At 41.7% G+C, this 22,123-nt stretch overlaps 1 protein-coding gene across 1 annotated transcript in view; it reads right to left on the reverse strand.

The window, feature by feature from the left end:
• LOC140936478 (elongator complex protein 1-like) overlaps positions 1-22,123 on the reverse strand; it is a 45,262-nt gene that overhangs the window by 16,528 nt on the left and 6,611 nt on the right. Inside the window, exons 8-20 of the mRNA XM_073385957.1 lie at positions 13,541-13,664; positions 12,888-12,993; positions 12,363-12,497; positions 11,913-12,008; positions 11,161-11,398; positions 10,138-10,311; positions 9,655-9,761; positions 8,072-8,175; positions 7,386-7,439; positions 6,480-6,582; positions 5,323-5,438; positions 4,780-4,853; positions 3,629-3,707 (exon numbers count right to left, since the gene is read on the reverse strand). Of these exons, the coding sequence (XP_073242058.1) occupies positions 3,629-3,707; positions 4,780-4,853; positions 5,323-5,438; positions 6,480-6,582; positions 7,386-7,439; positions 8,072-8,175; positions 9,655-9,761; positions 10,138-10,311; positions 11,161-11,398; positions 11,913-12,008; positions 12,363-12,497; positions 12,888-12,993; positions 13,541-13,664 (1,510 nt within the window). The remainder of the gene's footprint in view (positions 1-3,628; positions 3,708-4,779; positions 4,854-5,322; positions 5,439-6,479; positions 6,583-7,385; positions 7,440-8,071; positions 8,176-9,654; positions 9,762-10,137; positions 10,312-11,160; positions 11,399-11,912; positions 12,009-12,362; positions 12,498-12,887; positions 12,994-13,540; positions 13,665-22,123) is intronic.

Consider the following 22,123-nt stretch of genomic DNA (forward strand, 5'->3'; position numbering starts at 1 on the left):
TAAGCCGGTGCTTACGAGGAAGAGGAGTGAACTCTAACTCAATGGTGCTGACGTTGATTGTGTAAAGAAAAAAACATCTGAGCTTAATCGAGTATTTGAGAATTTCAAGGGAGCTCATGAATTGTACACGAAGGGCCTTGTTGATGTCGGTAGCATTAAGGAAGCTTATGATTATTTTCACGCCAAGTATCATGCTGTTAGTCGTTTGAGAGAAAAGATAGCTGGTTGGATTGTCGGTGTTGAGTGTGGAAAGGCAAATTTAGCTGGTTCTGATGTGTTACCTGAAGATTAAGTCAGTCAGGCAGGTTTAGGTGATAGATCTGTTGCCAGTGGTAGCAAAGCAAGTTCTGTGAGACGGAAGATATGTTGAGGAATCAGCCAAAAGAAGAGCCTTCGAGGCAAAGTTGAATTTGTGTGTGAAGCAACAAGCTTTAGCAGAAAGAAAATTTCAGTTGCAGCAGCAAGAGAAGAAGTTAAAAATTAAGACTGATCTTATCGAGATAGGAGCAAAGGAGCAAGTGTATGCAGAAGCAGATGCTTTGGAAAGAGGCAGTCATTTGAGTTAGGTCTCAAGTTAAAGAAACTTTCTCCGCAAAATTGCAAGATCAAAGAACGTGAAGAAACAGGAGTAACTAACGTTGAACGTGAGGGGCTCAACCCTGTGGTCTATGGGTGGTCTCCTTCATCTCTGCCCCTCAGTGACCAAGGAATGTATCAATCACAAGCCAGTGTAGAAGCTATTGAAAGAACGGTAGACATCCAGGAGAAGCAGACAAAATGCATGGAGGGCCTAGTTAATCAGTAATACAAGAGTGCACTAACCTTACCCTGCCTAAGCCTGAAGTTCCAGTTTTTGGGGGAGATCCTGTTGAATATTCAAACTTTGTGAAAGCATTTGAGCGTCTGATATAGTCAAGGACAGAAAGTAGCAGTTCAAGATTGTATTACCTTGTCAGTATACAGCAGGAGAGGTTCAAGACTTGATGCACAGTTGTTTAGCTATCCAGAAGAAGGTTATCCCGAAGCCCGTAAATTACGGAAACAGCGGTATGGTCAGAGTTACAAGATTACCACAGCTTAGGTAGATAAGGTGACTTGGGGGCCAGCAATTAAGTCTGAAGACAGAAAAGGATTGCAGAACCTTGCGACCTTGCTGACAAGTTGTAGAAACACTTTGAAAAGTATTGGTTACAGTAGCAAGATTGAAAATCCAGACAGCTGGAGGGGCGTCATCAATAGGCTACCTTGTGATTTGAGGAAGTAGCGAAACATCGCTGATCAGATATCAGAAAATCAAGACAGAGAGATTAAGTATGAAGAAATTGTTGTATTTGTATAGGTAACAGCATGATTTGTAGTGATATTTGGCATAAATACCACGAGTGATATTTCTAAATTGTTATACGTAATTTCACGGGTCGTTAGGATTATTATCTGCACGACTGTCCCGAATTTAAAAGGGAGTCTTCCCGCGGAGCGCGCGCAGTTTGTGAGAAGAATAAGAATAATCCAGCATCAGTGTGCGTCTACGGATCCCGAAAGACCTTTGGCATGAACTAGACTTGCCCCTATTCCTGAATCAGAGAGAGACCGAAGTCTGAAGGATCCTCAGTTAGGTGACATCCCTTCTGAACGGGCCCTTGCCGTCAAGTGGAATCTAGAGTCAGTCACATTTGGTTTCAGAGTGAAGGTTAAAACAGAAGCCTCCTACTCGCAGCAGTATATTGTCCTTAGTCACTTCAGTGTATGACCCCCCTGGGGTTCGCCAGTCCTTTTGTATTACTTACTAAAGTTATCCTGCAAAACCTTTGCTGTCATGGATTGAAATGGGACGAGGTTGTCCCTGACGAACACTTGAAGAACTGGCAACAGTGGGTTCGTGATCTTCCACGGTTGGAAGAATCTTCTGTTAATCCCTGTTTTAAGCCTAGCGGTTTTGGAGATGCTAGTAGCTGTGAACACCACCACTTCAGCGACGCTTCCCAAGTTGGTTACACTGCAGTCACTTATCTTCGCTTAGTGAACGAATCAGGTCAGATTATGTCAGATGATGTCCAAGGCAAGGGTCGTCCCCCTAAAGAGGATTACTGTACCGCGATTGGAACTATCTGCTGCAACTGTCTCTGTCAGACTTGAAGAGATGATAAAACGAGAGTTAGGAATGACTATTGATCGAACGTTTTTCCGAACAGATAGTACATCGGTACTGAAGTGTGTAGCAAACAGTCACACTGACTGTTCTTCTCCTTCTCAATGGAGACATGTCGTCGAAATTGAACCCAGCCGATGATTTATCGAGGGGTCTCAAGATTGATGAGCTGCTTACAAACAGCAGGTGGAAGATGGGTCCACCCTTTCAGTGGCAGAGAGAATACAATGGCCAAGCTATCCTGGTGTGGAAGAGCTCTCTCAAGACGATCCTAAAGTAAAGAAAGATGCAAAGGTCGGTGCTGTGCTCACTGATGGTGATGCTATACAAGTTGACCAGTTGTTTGACAGATTCTCGTCCTGGCACAGCCTTAAGAAGTTTGTTGCATACATCCTAAGATATAAGACAAGCTTCTGCAAGTTCTGTGTGCGAGACAAGGAGAAGCCAGTGAAACCGGTGGTGAAGTCTGTTATTGAGCCGATTAGCGTGCTTGAAATGAGAGAGGCGGGACGAAGCATTGTCAATTATGCTCGGGAGAAGCACTTCAAGGAGGAGATTGAATGCCTGGGTGGATGTTATAACTGTGGTTCCAAGGCAACGGCTCAAAGGAGGTTCAGTTAAGAGAGGTAGCGGCATATTTGGTTTAGAGCCCGTTCTGGTGCACGGAATTTTGGATGTCGGTGGATAAATGCGGTATGCTTCGCTGCCTGAAGATACCAAACATCAAATCACTTTGCCTAAAGACCACCATGTTACGAACTTGATAGTGCGGCACTATCATTTTGCATCTGGTCATTCGGGGGGAGAGTATCTTCTGTCACTTCAACGAAGTAAATTCGGGGTTATCCGTGCCAATTCAGTGGTACATAAACTTCTCGCGAATTGTTTCAGCTGCAGAGGGCGACAAGCTCCTGTGTGTAGTCAAAAGATGGCAGATCTTTCTAAGGAACGTGTTACACGCGGACAGCCTCCGTTCAGTCACGTTGGCATCGACTTCTTTGGCCCATTTATAGTGAAGGAAGGAAGAAGTCAAGTGAAGAGGTACGGCTGTATAGAGAGTCGGGAAGACTTGAACCCGGTTTTCTACATTTATCTCTTGTCCCTAACCACTACACTAAAGGAGCAATCGGTACCAACAGCAGCCGTCATTTTATAATATTTCTGTGGAGTTTCAAATAGAGTAACAAAAACTGAGCTAACCACTCTAAATCAGTGCTTAACCCTAATTACTAAACATCAGTGCAAACCATAATGGCAGCTCTATTTTCTTACTTCTTTACCTACTACACTGGCTGCCCTTCTTCGTAATTTCCTACTAAATGAACATTTCTCCGTCCTAAAAAAATGGTTAACAACACTACGACGCCTAAACCTTATGAGGTGGTCGACCACCTTTTGAGCTATAAAATTTAGACGTTACACGCTGAAACAAGGATGGTTAATGAGCGGACCAGGCCAACACAGTATCGTTAACCTCACCTTTGGATTGTGGTCGTGTATTAAATTCAAGTTAATACGATGTCGCCGCATGGCTATGAAAGCATCCCGGTAATAAAGACTGAATAAAGAGAAAGGAAACACAAGACTTTAGAAAGCTGACAGTTCTGTCACTGTTAAAATTGGCCAAATTGAAAATTCAACAAAATATCTGTATTTTATTTTGCAAAATGCTGAAAAAGAAGTAGTACCATGTGAAAGTACTGCTGAAGAGGTTTCATTTGAATGGTCACACTAACGGATTTCGTCCACAGACTCAAAAGTTAGAACAACGTACTAAATAATAGTACTATGTGAAAGTACTGCTGAAGAGGTTTCATTTGAATGGTCACACCATAGGATTTTATCCATAGACTTATTAGTTAAAACCGCCATACGAGATTCGATCGTTCAATCTGACAGAGAAAGGGTTTAAAGTCGAATTTTAATCTAGTTTTAGTCGGAAAGAACGCACAACTAAAAATGTCGTTTCCTTGATCTAACAAAGGCATGACAAACAAAGTTCCCCATTCAAAGCGATTTAAGTTACTGAATTAGGATATTTCGTTAATCCTCGTCAGCAAAATGACAGTGGCCATCGGGTCGCCTTTGGAAGGGAATTGTTCACCAGTGGCAAGTCAAGTCCTTCATGGTCTCCTCTGTTTTAAAGTCATTTGATAGTATGATCTTCAGTTAATGAAACCTTTTATTAAATGGCTAAGTCTGCGAGTGGGCAAGATGAAGCGAATCCTGCGTTCTGATTGGCTATCCAACTTCCCGCTCGGGATTTCCCGCGATGGTCCCGCAAAAAGTTCTCTTTTTGGCAATATTGATAAATCCTTTATTGACCAAGGTTGATCAGTCAAGATGGCTGAATATAGGCCTCGTTCCTTGTCTCGTTCGAAAAAAATGCAAAAAGGACTTGGCGAATATCCAGCCATATTGACCTCACGCTTCGTAAATAACGCATATGTATTTCAGGGTCGATGTTGTGATCCCGTTTCTTTCCAGTGCCGTTAAAAGACAACAGAAGATTCCACGGCGGGATGATTCTTTCCTCGGGTCCCGAGTGTAGACAGTTTCATCTAAGATTTACAGTACAAAGCAACGCATCGACGTTTTCAGTTTGAACACATACGAAATAGCACACTTACCCATCTAAACACTTCTGTAAATGAGACAATACTAATGCACGCGGATGGATGGTTTCCAAGTTCCCACGAGGCATCTGGCAACAATAAAGATTTAAGCCTCAAACATTAGCTAAGTGTGAAGCACTGCACGTAATACAGGCTCATTCAGAACTGTAAAAGGTACCAAGTAAGGTTGAAACGAACGACTCGATACAATAAATGTATGAAAATATTATTAATATAACGTTTTTTTTAGTAAATCATTTTTACATTCACTGATCATACTTTCAAGCTTACGTTTTGGGTACTTTAATCATTGCATTTAAAGAGAGCATAGAAAAAACTCTTTAAAACAAAATGCCATAAAATGTTCGTTAATGGCAAAATAATTTTGGTACCCTGCGTATCAAGCGTTTCCGCGCGGAATCGTCGAGAAAGTTGAAACGAGAGCGTAAAAAAGAGGGAGACAAATTCCGCGCAATAACTCTATCCGAAAAACTTACTAAGCAGGCTATCATTAAAGCTTAATCTAAATGTGTATTTTTATTCTTTAAAAACACAAACCTGAAGAACGACTTTAGTGTCTTGTGTAACAGCCACTACTATTCGCGAGCCTCTCTCGACACTCCTGATGTTTTCATCTAAAGGGTGTGGTTTGTCTTCCACTAACATTGGTAACCCTAGATGAAATGAAAATAGATCTAAAATATACAGCCCAAGAGCAATTACACCAGAGAATGGCACCCTCGGGCCTATCTAAGGGGCTCTTTACATGAAGGGAGGAAGTTCCTAGCACCAAGAAGATCATAGAAGGCGGATCATCTCAGTGTCATATGTTTTCTATATTCAGTTTACAAACAAAGGGTTGTACTTGTCCCTAGCGCTAGGAGCTTCCTATCTGAGAAGTAGGATGATCCTAGAACGAGGAAGAACCTTGTTTCGCAAGGAAGATCCTAGCACTAGGGGAAAACTAGAAAAAAATTGGCGGCGGGTCGTTGAGTTGGCAATCACGGCAATAAAGGCTGACAATTTCGTTTGGCGTTACTACGAGCTGATGATTGTGCCTCGGCGTGCAATATTTGGGACCAGTTTTGTTCCGAAGATAGGAAGTACTGAGGAAAGAATCAAGCAATCGACGATTGATTGTCAAAAACGCTGCGAGTCAAATATATCCGGATGGGTTGAAAGACGACCACGATGGCGAGGAAGATGAGATTGAAGTTTTCTTCCAGTCTCCCACGAAGATAGGCCTCTGTTCGGGAAATGAGCCAGCGCTCCTCAACTGAGGGAGCAGCGGAAATCGAGCCTACCACGAAGAAGGGTTAAAATGAACCAGCAAAGAGAGAAAAGAGAGCAGAAGGGCGCAAATTGCACGTCTGTCATAGTCGCCTGCCATCTTCACTTTCCTTGTCTACGTGGTAACCACACGGACAAAATTTCTGCATGTAAACCAAACGAAAAGCTGTTTCGCCTTCAAGGATCCTCCTTTCTCCACGTAAACAGCTCCTAAGTTTGTACCGATAGGTACAACCCACCTCCAATCTCAACTAACGACAAACTGATTTACGATTTAGTCTACAATTCTGGACATCAAACATTTTTCGCATATTGCGCACGTTACCATTTGCTTGACACAGAAATAACATTTTTCGTATGCATTTTACTGAATTTATGACAATATCAATTTTTCCGGCCTTCGCTGAAAGAGAACTGGGTCCTACCTTGAGTGTTTGGTAACAGGCTGATAAAACGCAGTGTGTGCGCATGCGTTGTTAGTAGTAAGAATTCATCATGAACCGCAAATGAACTGCAGTTTGAGGCCACCTAAAATGAAGTGTACGGTAAGAAAATATGCAAATACAACCACCACGACTTTCTGATGTTGGTTATTAATATTACAACTGTATTGTGGTGTTTCAGATTGCTAATCAAGTTAAGTAGTAATAACTACAGATTAAGCACATATTCCAATAGTCCACGTTCGATATATCAAATTCTGCCATAACTTCGAGGCTTTCTGGTCATTTTTCTATATTTGGTTTGGTTTTCTTTGTGCTCAAGTTTCTTCTGGGTATTGTGAGACAACGGAGTCGTGAAAAATTTGCGATAATAACAACCGAAAGTTGATTCTTCTCTCCTTCGGGTGGTCAGACTCCAAAACTTAATATTAAGGGAGCAGCAACAAAAAAAGCTTTCAAACAAGTTGTGTTCCGTCAAGCGAAAACATAACCTCCGGTCGCCATTCATGACGGTCGGGATGTTAGCTCTCTCCTTAATTAAGCTCGCTATTTAATGGTTTTACCATGAAAATGAGGCTACCAGCTTGCATGAAAACGAGGTAAATTTGCCTGACATAGAAAATGGCCGCCATTCTCGATTATTGTCTCTGTAATAAACTAAGGAAACGATCTGTTGACGGCAGTTTCACCGTTTATGTTTTACAGTATCAAATATGCTGACATTTTTACTGCAAGAAAAGATCAATAGGTGTTCGACTGTGGTTTTACACCAATCCACTTTTCAAAGCAATTTAATCTAGGGCCGGTTCATAGCACGGATTTAAATTTATTGAGAGGAGGTGTAAAGGATCAAAGCTTAAGGTTAAAGAGAAAAATAACTAGGCTTACCTCTTTGCTGTTAACATATAATCTTGAATGTTGGGTAAGACCTAAGGCAACCTCCTGAAACGATATTACCAACTCTGATTAAATGCTCTAATTTTTCATTTTTTTTTTTTAAGTACTTCACATAGAAAACACTAGGTTGGACTGAGGCCAGAGGGTTGGAGAGGGAGGGTAAGGCCGAAGACGACTTGAGGGAGGACCTTCGAGAAAGAACGGAACAGGTATTGAGGTAAGAGTCAGGACAACAACACAAAACAGGGCGGGTTGGACAGGCAGCATGACGGCCTGATGATGATAATGACACTGATGCTGCTGCTGCTGCTGCTGCTGATGATGATGATGATGATGATGTTGGTGGTGGTGGTGGTGGTGATGATGACGACGATGATGATGATGATGATGATGATGATGGCTTCACAAACGTTGAGCCGGCTTAGTTGGCACTCACATATGGTTAATGAAAGCCAGTAACATGTTACCACTTTTCAATCTTAGTTTTGCTTTTATTTTTCGAACAAGACGGAAGAAATAATCGGAAAAGCGGTCATGCGTGCAAGTAATTTATTCTTAGGCATACAGGTGTGTATCCTACATCTCCTCCTCACAGCCTTCGTTGTTCAAAAGGACGAGCAACGAATTAATTGCCATACGTTTTATCTGTTATATGTTCTGCATCACAAATAACAAACCTCGTTGCCCACAAAAGCGATCTTGACACATTGGCAAGGCTGTGGAAGCGACACTTCTTCGCCTCGGCTGTTTGTCCATGGAGATAACGAAGCTTGGTTTGAATCTAAAACAAAAGAGGATAAAATAAAAATTGAAAGAAAACAGGAGAGGGCTGGCTAGTCCTCAAGGCATGGAGAGACAGGGTACTTATTTCGGCTCTAGGATTCACGGGATCGTATAGGCAACGAAATAAGGTTTTGATTGGTCAGAGGTTTCTAAGGCAACTATCAACCAATCATAGCCCATAACAGCTACTAAAACGACGATCCCATGAATCTCAGCGCTGATGGCTGGGATGTACTTCTCAAAGTTCTGGTGAGATGAATGGTAAAATATTTGCTAATGTTCTTAAAACGCGCTTTAAGAAGACTTTGGCTACTTCAACCGATACTGGACGAATTTTTGAACGGCCGAAAAATTCGTGCATTTATCTGTACCGTCCACAGGGAACCAAGCTAACCGTAGGAAAATTTGAACGCTTAGCCGTTCAAAAACTCGAGCGCTTAAATCGAGGTCAAATTTTAAGCCGGTACGGTCGAAAATTTAACCGGCGCGTTGTGAACGCCATGACCGTCTAAAATTTCGTACAGCAAAGACGCGGTTGCATGGATGCGTGGTAACTAAGCTGGGAGACGCCAGTTTGGATTTGCTATATTAGCGCTCTGCGCATGGGCAGATGGTAAAACTTAGCCGTTCAAACATTCGAACTCCAAAATCGAGGTCAAATTTTAAGCCGGCATGGGCGAAAATTAAACCGACGCGATGTGAACACCATAACCGTCTAAATTTTTGTACGAAAAATTTGACCGGCCAGGTGTGAACGCCATAACCGTCTAAAATTTCGTACGGCAAAGACGCAGTTGCATGGATGCGTGGTAACTAGGTTGGGAGACGCCAGTTTGGATTTGCTATAGTAGCGCTCAGCGCATGGACAGATGGCTGGTTCGTCGGTTCCGTGTGAACAGCGCGAAAATATTGAACGGTTCCGTGTGAACAAAGTGTCTGGTCAAATTTTTTAGCCGGTCGAAAATTCTTCCGGTGCCATATGAACTAGCCCTTGTTTTAATAACCGACCTTAAGCCATGGCACGCACTCAAGTGCGAATGATGTACTGACATTCCAATCATGTCTATTAATAAGAAAGCCACCATTAAGTTTGTTTTTGATCTGATTAGATGAGAAGGTGGCATTTAACCGAGCAAGATGTTTAGTAAAGAAATAAATATTAAAGGAAGACAACTTTCTCACGACGATAAAATCGGCGACAAAGTTGTCGAGAATTTGTCCTCAAATTGGGTAACTTTGGAGAACAAAACAATCCACGCCCTACCCCTCCCCTCCATTCAAATTTGGGGTGTTTGTTGTTTCCTACAGGAAGCTACAACAGCGGAACAACATTGCATGAGGTGGGTGGGAGAGGGGAAGCTTCATTTTACCCTTTTAAAGTGGGCAAAATGTCAGAAAGGCCCTTTCGGGCAAAATGTTTCGACTAACTTTGCCGCCGATTACAGATTTAAAACTGCTTGATAGTCTAGAGAAATACCTGAGCTGTATCTAAGCAGTGATCCGCTCATGAGTTCAACAAACACAGATCCTGAATAGGAGCTTAAACACAGGCGAAGGACTGGCTCCTCAGTTGCTGTCTTGTGCCTGAAAATAGATACAAAGGTGGTCCAAGTGAGTACCATTTAGCCTGGGCATTAAATCAAGGTATTGACCGCGAGGAAGGGAAAGGAGGTACCGGTAGGGTAGAGCGCTAACTTGCAGAGCGGAATGTCGCGGGTTTGATCCCCGGGGGTTAGACCAATACTCATGGTCTTAAAAAAGACTGGGAAATGAAGGTACTGCCTTTGCCCTGCAAAGGGCTAGACCTTCGCGTGGCAAGAAGGACGACGTAAAATGGTGATCCCGTCTCCAGTAGGAGACGTAAAAATAGTGTCCTTTTAAAATTATTACTTTGGTGCTAAATACATGGCCATTCAAATGAAGTGCTTTTTTTCACTACGGGATATGATTAAGTGAATACCTGATAACAATTCTGTTGCTGTTATTTTCCGTCATAATCTCTAGTTCACAAATTATGTCTGCTTGAGTCATCGAATCCCATCCCAAGGCTAAAAGTGTACGCTCCTTCCACCACATTAACTGACGCCAGCTCAAAGGACCTCGCCAAATCGACGGATCATCTGTTGTGTCTACGCTTCAAAGCAGAAGCATCAATCAAGTCAGATACAACAGTTAAGTAAGATACATATTAGAAGTAATAAGCCTGATTTTAACAAGGGTTAACGTACTATAACACACTAACGCTACCTATTCTTCATCGCTCAGCCATCAGTCATAACAGTGAGAGTAATTAAAGCTACACATTAAAAATGTTTAGTCTGATGTTAAAGCTGGTAACTTACCATAACACACTAATGAACCTGATGATATATTAGGGAGCTTTAGCAACGACGACGGCGACGAGAACGGCAAAAAGCAAAAAGTTTGATTAGCAGAACAACACGTCTGCACAAGCATCACACTTTTTTTGTACATTTCTTTGCCGTCACTGCACGACTACGACGTGAAAATCCCTAATTTTACGTTTTATGCTACGTGCAAACGAACGAAACATTGTTGGACAACATCTACCACCACTGTTGGATGTCACATGTTGCATCCGTTTACAACCCTGTTGCCTGTTTTTTGCGTGTTGCGTGTTTTTTTTTTTTTTTTGGCAAAATAAAGCGATGTTTCTGCTAAAGATTATCAAATGCTTAATATTGAGCGGCCAACCTCCTAGGCTGCGAAAACAGCTCCTCGCCGCTAGGGTCGTTTCGCCAGTAGAGACGTCTGCCTTTAGCGAAACGTACCTAGCGGCGAGGAGCGAAGAGAGACGGCGGTTTTTGCACGCTACGAACCTTTCAAGCGGCCACTGGTCACTACCCTAAGGATGGCCGCTCTAAATGGAGGTTCAAGTGCACTTGTTTAACCATAAACTAGATTTTAGTTTACTTTAACTTTCAATACGCTCGTTTTAACTGCACATACAGGACTGTAGTACCTGTAAGTTGCTACAAGTGTTGGTGCTTTCCCTGGAGGTTTGAATTTTTCCTTGACACCATTTTCTACCAGTGGTTTGTAGATAGCTACACTACCATTTGACAATAGAACTGCCATATCATTACACATGGGTGATGGGCCAAAGCTAACAATTGATGCTGGTGATGGCAGATCTATGGTAATGGCTGACATCGGTGGAGGAACGACCATGTGTTTCATTGGTGTAAGGAGCAACTTGGCTGGGAACAACAAGGATATATAATAAACATTAGTCAACATTAATTACTGTAACGGCACATAATGTACTAGGCAACATGTGGCTGCAACAAGTTGCACAAGGTAACAAGTTGCGCGACACATCAGAGCGACAAATCGCTCTGCATGTACTGGAGAATTTTCGTGAAATTTTTGTCTTAGCAACAGAATGTTGTTGCCGCAACAAGTTGCACAAATTCAATCTGATTTAACTTTGTGCGACTTGCTCGACTTCTTTGTGCTCTATACCATCAAAATGCACTCTTAAAGATTTTTCAAAGGTTCACAGGAAATCAAAGGGTAACACTGGTTACACCAGGAAACCTCAGATTAATCTGTTTAACTCAGAATTACTAAAGTGTTACAAAATACTGCAAGCTTTGGCGGTGTCCCCTGCCATATCTGGCTAAGCTAATTAATTCTATTGAATTGAATTAAACTAAATTAAACTGGTTTGCATTTGACATTGTGGTACACTATACTTCTCAATGTACAAACCTCCATCTATCACTGCCACTGTAGAAATGTTCTGTTCACAGGTTCCCTCACTATGCACAGTACCCCAGCACCAGTCATAACACAAATATTGTCCTCCTACCAAGTAATTAATAACACCAAAACTTGGCCCAAAACCTTTTTTTATTAAAGCCAACAAAGCAACTACAAACTGGTTACCAAACGTGACAAATAATATATTTGCAAGAATCATCGATTATTGTGATGGAGGAAAATAAATGGTTGATATAAACTGTCTTACAGACCTATGTTCAACCGATGCATGACAAGGAACAGTTAGTTCCTACATTATGAGAACATATAAGAGAACTAACCAACAATCTGATTGCAACTTTTAATGATGCAAGCACTTCAAAACAAAAACAACTGGTGCTTGTATACCTTGTTGGATGAAAGTGAGTTTTTAATAAATACTCTTTATGTAGCTCTTACCTTTCGTCATTAAATGCATCCTCAAAGAGACTTCAGGATCCCACGTAAAACATGCTACTCTGTCTTTCAATGAAGCTGGGAATTCAAGCTGTTGCTTAAGGTACCAGTGGTAATTATTTACAGTCCATAATTGAACTAGAAAAATAATACCATAACTAAACATTGAAAAATTATTACCAGTAATATTAATAATTTTACTGAAGATTTCTGGTAACAGCAAATAAACAAAACTAAAATCACAGTCTATAGGCAAGCTTCCTAGTAATTTTTCACATTTACAATGGTAATACTCAAGTTCCACAAAAGTCAATTTTTGTGTACAGATAATTAACCCTAAAGCCATTCTGTCACGCCAGACCTAAAACAACTGGACAGTTTCTCCTCAGAATTTTTTTTCCAGAGGCATTCACATGCATTTAATTTTTCAAAATGGACATAAAGGAAAGGTCAGACAAAAGAGACTACAAAAAATGAAAGAATGGATGGTGTTATCTTGTATGCGACAGTAGCGACTCTTAAATTTACCATAAGACTTTGGAACAAACTGTGATTCAGTTAACTCCTGAGACTGCAATTCTACTGCCCACACAGCTAGGACTGTTGAATCTATATTCCATGCCAGCTCTACAACCTTTGAAAAAAAACAGATTAATCATAAAATAATACACGTACTACAAACCATTTATGTATATTTCATGACCAAAGTAAACCCAGAACTAAAATTTAACACTTTTTATAACTTATCAAACCAATCGACTGCTGAAACCGAAGGGAGCCAAAAGCAAGCCTAGAAGGTAACCATGAAAATCCTGTGAGCGACAGCAACCAGGCACCATCACACTGAGAACCTCAGTGGAGAAATGTGCAGATACTTACCAAAGGGCATCCAGATGGAAGGGAGGGCTGGGAGCGAAACAGCTATAGCTACTGCAAGCAAAGGCAATGTGAGCCAAATGATTGACGTGTCTTAGTAACCCCCCGCCCCCCCCCCCCCCCCCCCCATATACAGTTGAGACTGCTAGCTAGCTTGTGTGCAAGCTCTCCTGATGATCCCAGGGGTACACCAGAGAACCCTGGGAGAGTTTGCTCGCAGGCTAACTGGTGGCCAGCATAATTATTTGTCTTGAGTTTAAATTGAATTACATTTAGCCACATAAAATATCTGAAAACAGGCTTACTTGTACTTCCATCTTGTTGAAAGGCAAAATGAATTCACCATGTCTAAGGCCATTTCTTTCAAAGAAAATGATCTCATGTCTATGGGGTTTTCGTTGGGATGAAGCTATCACGCTGCCAGATGGTCTAAAGAGGTATAAAGAAAAAAAAAGAATGAAAAACGTGTTGAAAAATACAGTTTCTCATGACTTCTGATGAACTTGTCACTCAGTGACTCGATAGCTGTAAGTGAATGTCCCTCTTTGGCCAGGCATACAGTATGGAAATATTTTTATTCTTATTATTATTAACCCCCACCCAGTTAGCTCAATTGGATAAGCACCGGTCTGCTGAGTGGGAAGCACTGTTGGTTCAAACCCCAGATGGCCCAACACTCAGGGTCTTTAAATAACTGAGAAGAAAGTGCTGCCTTTGTAAAGACACCTACAAACAGTTAGACTTTCTAGTCTTCTAGGATAAGGACGATAAACCATAAGCCCCGTCTTGCAACCCTTGCAGATATAAATTCTGTGGGGCATTAAAGAACCCACCCACTGTTTGTAAAGATTAGGGGATCGATGTAGTTCCTGTTTTGGTGGTCTTTCTCTCATGGGGGGTGGAGGGACTGTTAAGGGCCCGCACAGTGGCGCCATGCGCTGTTGCAGTGACCCTGCCAAGAATTGGCAAACCTAAGTAAATAAATAAATACAAAAATTAAAAAATTAAAAATAAAGAATTAGTTCTCATGAGCAGTAAATGCAAGTGGTTATGAGTCTTTGATAACACTGCATATAATTAAAGTGGTAGAATGAATTTTGAAAATAGTAAGTAGATCATTCCACTTGATTCCTAGATAGCAAGACCAGAGAAATGTACGTCGTAGATCACAAAATCAGCAATATTATATTCAGACAGGCCGATGGGATGTCTGAGCAAATGCATGAAACACATAATCAAAAAATATTACATTTTGTTTAAGAAAAAGTTAATTAAAAAATTAATCAACGTTTTAACCCAAATTGCTGACAAACAAACCAGCAACTTTTTCCACAAGACTTGCTCTGATGAAAAGTTTTCGCCATCATTTGCTTGGTCTGAACTTTGAGGTGTCGACGGTTTCAGGTGCAAATTGGCCACCAAGCTGTCCATGTAGGAAATGGTTTGGGGCAAGAGGTACAACATCTCGTGGGTCAGCAGACTGGTAGGTAAGTTCTTGAGAGTTTAGTAGGCTCTCAACTCCAGCAACAGGAGTAATTAGCTCCTCAATGGTTACTGGCGGATTGAAATTCCACTTCACAGCTTGATAAGCTGTGTCCTGCTGGATCTTCTTTTGGTCCAACTTACTGATGAGTTCTTTCAGTTCACTGACATCTCCCACGAAGTTCATCCCACAATCACTAATCAATTCCTTTGGCACAACTCTTTGGCTGGTTTTTCCTGTGAAGGCATTCAAAAAGCCGTCTGTATCCAGACCAAATGCTATTTCCAAATGAACTGCGAGAGTCGACCAGCATATAAACAAGCAAAGCCACATCCATGATCATCCATGATCTGTGTTGATGACTTCACTACGAGCCTCAGCGCTCCGGAAGTTAAAAAATTCGTACCGTCTGGTTGCTATGAAGTGACGTAATCATCCAGTTTTTTTTTTTTTTTTTTTTTTTTTTTTATTTGCTTTACTTAACCCAATAATTACAATTTGAACACTGCTTACACTGCTTACATTATTTACAACATTCATACCATACTTACAATACTGACAATACTTATTGCTTACATTGCTAACAATACTACTGTTTTCAAACATTATTACATTTCGTATGCTTCAAGTACACAGTTGCATCGGAAGAAACTTATTTAAGGATAGTTGGCGTTATTGAGGCAGGATAAGCTACGGATGAAAGACATAGAGAATATCAGGGGGCGTTGGGAATAGCGCCATGGTAGAAACGATAGTTTCTACGTGATGTCGTGTAGGAATGACCATTGTTTGGGCAGAACATTGTTTGCTTCTGCTTGTGCTTGTATGTTGTAAATTGTCTTTAGGTGTTTGAGAAATCCTTGCAATAGAGGTATAGCTTCTTTTGTTTTGCAGAGCCAGATATAGTGCCTGGCAATAAGAAAACAAAAGTTGATCTGGCGTTGAAGTTTAGAAGAGTCTGATCTCAGGCCTAGTGAAACAGTCATGTCTGCAGAGTAACTATCGGGAATAATTTGGCAAAGTTTTAATCGCGTTATGATGCTCTCCCAGAAGAGCGCCGTTTTGGGGCAGGACCAGAAAAGGTGTACGAGTTTTTCTGGTTCTTTTTTACAAAAGGAGCAGTTGGAGTTTTCTTTTACTCTTATCTTAGTTAAGAAAGCGTTTGTTGGTATTCTTCTGTGCAGCAATTTAAATTGAAATTCCCTGAGTTTTATGCTTTTTGTGATTTTATGAGCTAGCTGGTAGGTCGCACCCCACGTTATTTCGTTTTGACCTAATCATCCAGTTGAGTATCCATCATCGTAACACTTTTGCAGTCAACAACCGCGGCGCTCGTAAGGTACTTTAATTAAACCGTGTTCAAAACCCTGTAGGAAGTCTGTTTATTTTTGAGTCGATTAATGCACTGCTGACTTTCACGAGGTCAACTTTTGCATAAATTATCAAACATTATGTTAAGCGGGAAATCTACCTATGGTTCGTGGGAGAAGCAACTTCTATAGCGGCGCAAGACAAATGTTTCGAGAGGCGAGGATGTGCTCACAAACTATTCACTATGCGACGAAAGGAGAAATCACTGGCATGATAGCTGCATGTAATGGTAGTTTTATCAATCCAGGTCGCGCCGTGTTCGCTCGAGAACGCTGTGACAACCTCGTTTGGCGTGTTTCTCAATACTTCCAAAACATGTTGTAATCGGTAAGTAGACTTAAGCACTTAGTATCGCCAAGCCATTCGAATCACTGTATACCCAATTCTTTGTCTGAAGATTCTCCCAAACACACGTACCAAGTAAATCTGGATGGAAGAGGAAATTGTCTCCCTAAACACAGCCAGATTATGGATGGCGGCACAATTCAACGTGTCTTCCAGGTCAGCCCTAATTTATAGTTTGTAAGAGTATAAATTGCGATCTCCCTATTTTCGCTTAAGCTTTCTTTGATTAAACTTCAGTAGAAACAAAACAACGCAGACATGACATTCTCCTGCATGAGACACAATCGGCTGAAGGAAATATCTGTTTACAAGTCGCGTAAATTATCCATTCTTGCGCACCGCAAAATCAGCTAAAATCAGTCGCTGGAAACCTGGCAAATTATTAAGCCTAAGCGCTTCTAAGAATGACACGTTTAGAAATTTGACAAGTAGAAAAAAAGGTAGTTGTTCTATATCCTTTCTGGTTCATCCAGGTAGAAGTCCTGGCATATTATTATGCCTGAGCGCTTCTAGGATATATAACACGTTTAGCATTTCAACCCGTAGCCGTAAAAAAAACTAGGCAGTTGTTCTATATCCTTTCTGGTTCACCCAGGTAGAAGTCCTGGCATATTATTATGCCTGAGCGCTTCTAGGATATATAACACGTTTAGCATTTCGACGCGTAGAAAAAAAAATTAGGTAGTTGTTCTATATCCTTTCTGGTTCATCCAGGTAGAAGTCCTGGCATGATGTTATTATGCCTGAGCGCTTCTAGGATATATAACACGTTTAGCATTTCGACCCGTAGGCGAAGAAAAATAATTAAGCAGTTGTTCTATATCCTTCCTGGTTCATCCAGGTAGAAGTCCAGGCATGATGTTATTATGCCTGAGCGCTTCTAGGATATATACACGTTTAGCATTTCGACGCGTAGAAAAAAAAATTAGGTAGTTGTTCTATATCCTTTCTGGTTCATCCAGGTAGAAGTCCTAGCATGATGTTATTATGCCTGAGCGCTTCTAGGATATATAACACGTTTAGCATTTCGACCCGTAGGCGAAAAAAAAAATAAATAAGCAGTTGTTCTATATCCTTTCTGGTTCATCCAGGTAGAAGTCCTGGCATGATGTTATTATGCCTGAGCGCTTCTAGGATATATAACACGTTTAACATTTCGACCCGTAGCCGTAAAAACAAAAAATTAGGCAGTTGTTCTATATCCTTTCTGGTTCATCCAGGTAGAAGTCCTGGCATGATGTTATTATGCCTGAGCGCTTCTAGGATATATAACACGTTTAGCATTTCGACCCGTAGGCGAAAAAAAAAAATAAGCAGTTGTTCTATATCCTTTCTGGTTCATCCAGGTAGAAGTCCTGGCATGATGTTATTATGCCTGAGCGCTTCTAGGATACATAACACCTTTAGCATTTCGATCCGTAGCCGAAAAATGTTTCTTTTTAGACGGCACTGAATTATTTTTCCGAAAGCAAAGCCGTACATTTTGTTAGATACTGCACTTTTAATTAATTACATTTCTCGCCCTAGGATGATGACATGATTGCGTGAAAATTGACGCCTCTATCATATTAGATGCGAAATACGATCAGAGATTAAGTAGGGAATGGTGCAAGCTACTGGGTATCCAGCTGAGATAGCTGACTTTTACTCAGCTATCTCAGCTGGATACTGAGGATTTTTTTGGTTGCTAAGATCGTGCGGCTCGTTATGTTCCTCCTTTTGCACATGTTGCATTCTCTCTCCCATTCTCGAATCTCCCCATGGGCTGCAATTTCCCAATACTTTTCACTTATTTGGGACAGCAGAAAATTAGTACCTGCTGAATGGTTGGCCTGTTCATGGTAATGCTTAACAATGAGCTTTGTAACCCAGTGTCCTCGTCTCCTGTCTCCTGTTTCTTTACTGTTTTCATCTCTTGCATGACGGTTGGGGGGTGGTCTACTGGCTGCATCTTCAGCCACTCACTCTTCTTTTTACTCAGGCGCTCAAGACCATCCCACCACAGAGGAGACTCGGCAAGTTCTACTAGACCAGTTCCTCTGGAGCATGGGTCTACTATATTTTGTTCAGTGGGAACATGCTGCCATTGAGCTGGATCTGTGTACATTTGTATTTCGCCAATGCAACAAAGGGGAGGAAATCTCTCCCTCATCCTTGGATCCACCAAAAACGGCCCTGCTGTCAGAGTAGAAGGCTGCAGCCTTTAACTGCAGTACTTCAAGTGCTCTTGAAACAGACTGGGTTAACCTCAACCCAACAATCGCACCAATAAATTCCAGCCTGGGTACAGTAATAGATGTGGGCGGCACTACTTTGCTCTTGGAGGCTATCAGTTGTGTGGTTACCGAGCCCTCTTCATACTCGCTTTGTAAATATGACACAGTTCCACAAGCTTTCCGCGAAGCGTCAACAAAGGTTACCACTTCCTTACATTTCACTGGCTACGGTTTTCTCAGGCACCGGGAAACTTTGACCTCCTTTAATCATGGCAGCTGTGAAAACCAGTTCTGTATGCAGTAAGCCATTTCATCTTCAATTTCCTCTTCCCATTCGTAACCTTAACTCCAGAATTTTTGAAGGATAATTTTTGCTTGTATGATAACGGCACTGACCAGTCGATCTGGTTGACAAACCCCGATTTTGGCCAGTCAAATTAATGAATATTATAATTATTTTTTTGCCCATGGAATATCGAATTAAGCTGGCAGTAGATCGTTGTACGGCATGGTCGTTCAGGTTTTTGCCGGCAAGTTGGTGAAAAATTCATTCACACGTTGTTGAGTTCCTTCCCGCGATTTTCGCCCGTTTTATGTCAGTTTATACATACCTTCAGTATCATCGTACGGCGGTATCGGAAGTCTCCAAGGTTCGTCCTATATCTGCATATCAGTGAAATCGGCGATTAGCCCGAATTCCGTCAAAGGTGATTTTCACAATCCTCTTACAAGTAGATGTGAAACATTTGATGGACAAAAACTGTCACTCATCCTTTAGTTTTCTAAAAAATAACGGATTATTGTTGGCGTATGTTTTCCCAAAGAAGGTCGCATTACTGATCACAGCAGAGCAGAACGTTTTTCTTTAAAGGGTTTAGTGCAAAGCAGCAAAAAAAACCACAGAAAGCAGCGAATTACAGCGTTATAGAGCAAAACGTATTAAGCGACAAGCATCCAAAAATGACCGGTCAAAATGACCGGCCAGACGAGAGTTTGACCGGTCAAGCCCACGATCAGGCCTGACATTGTCCGTTGACTGGCCGTTATTTTGAGCCCTGGGTTTAGCATAATCAACCCCAATCAACAAGTCCACCAATTCATCACACTGGACAAGGTGAGGCCACCTAACTTTACTTGCCCTCCAATTTTTCAACTTGATAGCTTCCAGTCACTGCAGGGACACATCTTCACTTCAGTCTCCTTTGTCAACTGCCCATTAACACTTTCAATCATGATTCTCAATGGCAAAGTTTGAAAGGTCCCCACAGAGCTGTTCAACACACGGGCCAGTTAACTGATAAATGTTATTCTGCACAGTTGCATCAAAAGTTCCTTGAAAAAGATGGTAGCGTTACTCTGAATGATCTCTTAATAACTGCTAGAGCTCAGAAAGCAGTTGATTTACAAATGGTAGCAATGGGAGAGAACACTAGTTCAGAACAGGTCAATAATGTCACTGATTTTGTTGAAAGGGAAAGGTGACAGGAGGGGTTGTTTTAACTGTGGCTAGGATGATTGTTTTTCAAGGGATAGAAGATGTCCTGCAAGGGGTCGTAAATGTGACCAGTGTGGAGAAATAGGTCATTTTAAAGTGGTGTCAGAGAGGGACATCTCAAAATTTTCAGCCGTGGGAAAGACCAGGTCTGTATAGCCGGGGTAGGAAAGTTGAGCAAAAGATAAGTGATAGCGAACAATGTTGGGGTAGAGACCACAGAACAAGATATACAGGGCAAATACAAGGAACTGTTCAACGGGGTGGGTCTCCTGAAGGGCTACGAGTTGAAACTTAATGTCAATACTTTTGTAAAACCGGATGCACAAACTGTCTGAAGAATCCCATTTGGTGTGAGAGAGAAAGTGGAGGAAAAGTTAGAGTTGTTGGCTTGTGGGATCATAGAGGAAGTACCAGAGGGACCAACCAGTTGGGTCTCTTCACTTGTTGTTGCACCCAAACCTGATGGTGATGTTACAATCTGCATTGACATGAGGTGTGCCAAATAAGCAATAATTATTAGAGAACGTCAGCCCATCCCCACAGTTAAAGAAGTTCTCCAAGACTTGAATGGCAGCACAGTATTTAGCTGTGTGGACCTGAAGTAGGGATTTCATCTGATACTTCTTGCAGAGGAGAGTAATCATGTGACAACATTTGTGACTCACTGCAGTCTTTTTCTTGTTTGGGGTGACCTCAGCACCCCCAAAAAACTGCATGTATCAACAAATCATCCGGGATGTAATGCGTGGTTGTGAGGGGGTCATCAATATTGCAGATGACCTAGTTATTCATGGGAAGGGTATTGAGCAGCATGATGAGAGGCTTTTTGTCATGCTCAGTTGGTAAAAGAAGGTGGGTTTGACATTGAATGGGGACAAATTAATGTGAGTTCGAGTTACCAAGGTTGACATTTTTTGGCCATTAAGTGACACAGAATGGGGTAGAAACTGGTGAGGAGAGGGTCACAGCAATCTGGAATACACATCCACCAAGAATGCCTGCGACACATGATCATTCCTAAGTCTGGCTTAATTTGTGTCTTAGTTTATTCAGACCTGTCAACTGTTACAGAGCCCATCCAGAGATTAACTCACAAGAATGTGGAGTTCAAGTGGCAGTCTGAAAAACAGGCTTCATTTGAGTTAAAGGAACTGATCACAAGTACAGTGGCATTAGCTAACTTCAATGTAAACAGTAAGACAACGATTGTGGCGGATGCATCACCAGTTGGTTTAGGGGTAGTGCTGATTCAATTGCAGGGGGTTGAGTGAAGGGTTATTGCTTATGCTTCAAGAGGTCTGACAGATGTAGAAAGGAGGTACAGCCACGCAGAGAGAGAAGCCCTGGCACTGGTGTGGGCTTGCGAACACTTTAACATGTTCATTTTTGGAAGGAATTTTGAACTAGAATACATAATTGTATTCACCAAAATCAAAGCCTTCCGCTTGTGTGGAACAGTGGGTTCTCCACTTGCAAGCCTATGGCTTAAGGTAATCTACAGACCAGGAAGAACCAATATTGCAGATGCATTGTCAAGGCTGAATTGTTGAGTACCCTGCGGTGATCGAGAACACTATGACCATGTTCGCATCGTAGTTGAGAATAGCACTCCTTGTGCTCTGACACCCTCTGAGATCGAGAAAGCTTCAACAGGAGGCCCAGAAATAAGCCTTGTGAAAGAATGTTTGCATACGGGAGACTGGAGTGCTTCTAATGTACCTGCCTATTTCCATGTGAAGAATGAACTGTGTTCTTATGGTCAGTTATTGCTGCGTGGTTTGAGAATTGTAATCCTCAAGTGTTACGGGAGCATGTCTTGAAATTGGCTCATGAAGGACATCAAGGAATGGTGAAAGTAAAGTGTAGACAGCGTAGTAAGGTGCGGTGGCCGAAGGTAGATGCAGATGCAGAAAAATTATGCAATAGTCGTCATGGCTGTCAAGCTGTTAGCGAATATTCCGCTCCAGAACCTATGGCA

Source organism: Porites lutea, chromosome 5, assembly GCF_958299795.1.
Source record: "Porites lutea chromosome 5, jaPorLute2.1, whole genome shotgun sequence".
Lineage (NCBI taxonomy): Eukaryota > Metazoa > Cnidaria > Anthozoa > Scleractinia > Poritidae > Porites > Porites lutea.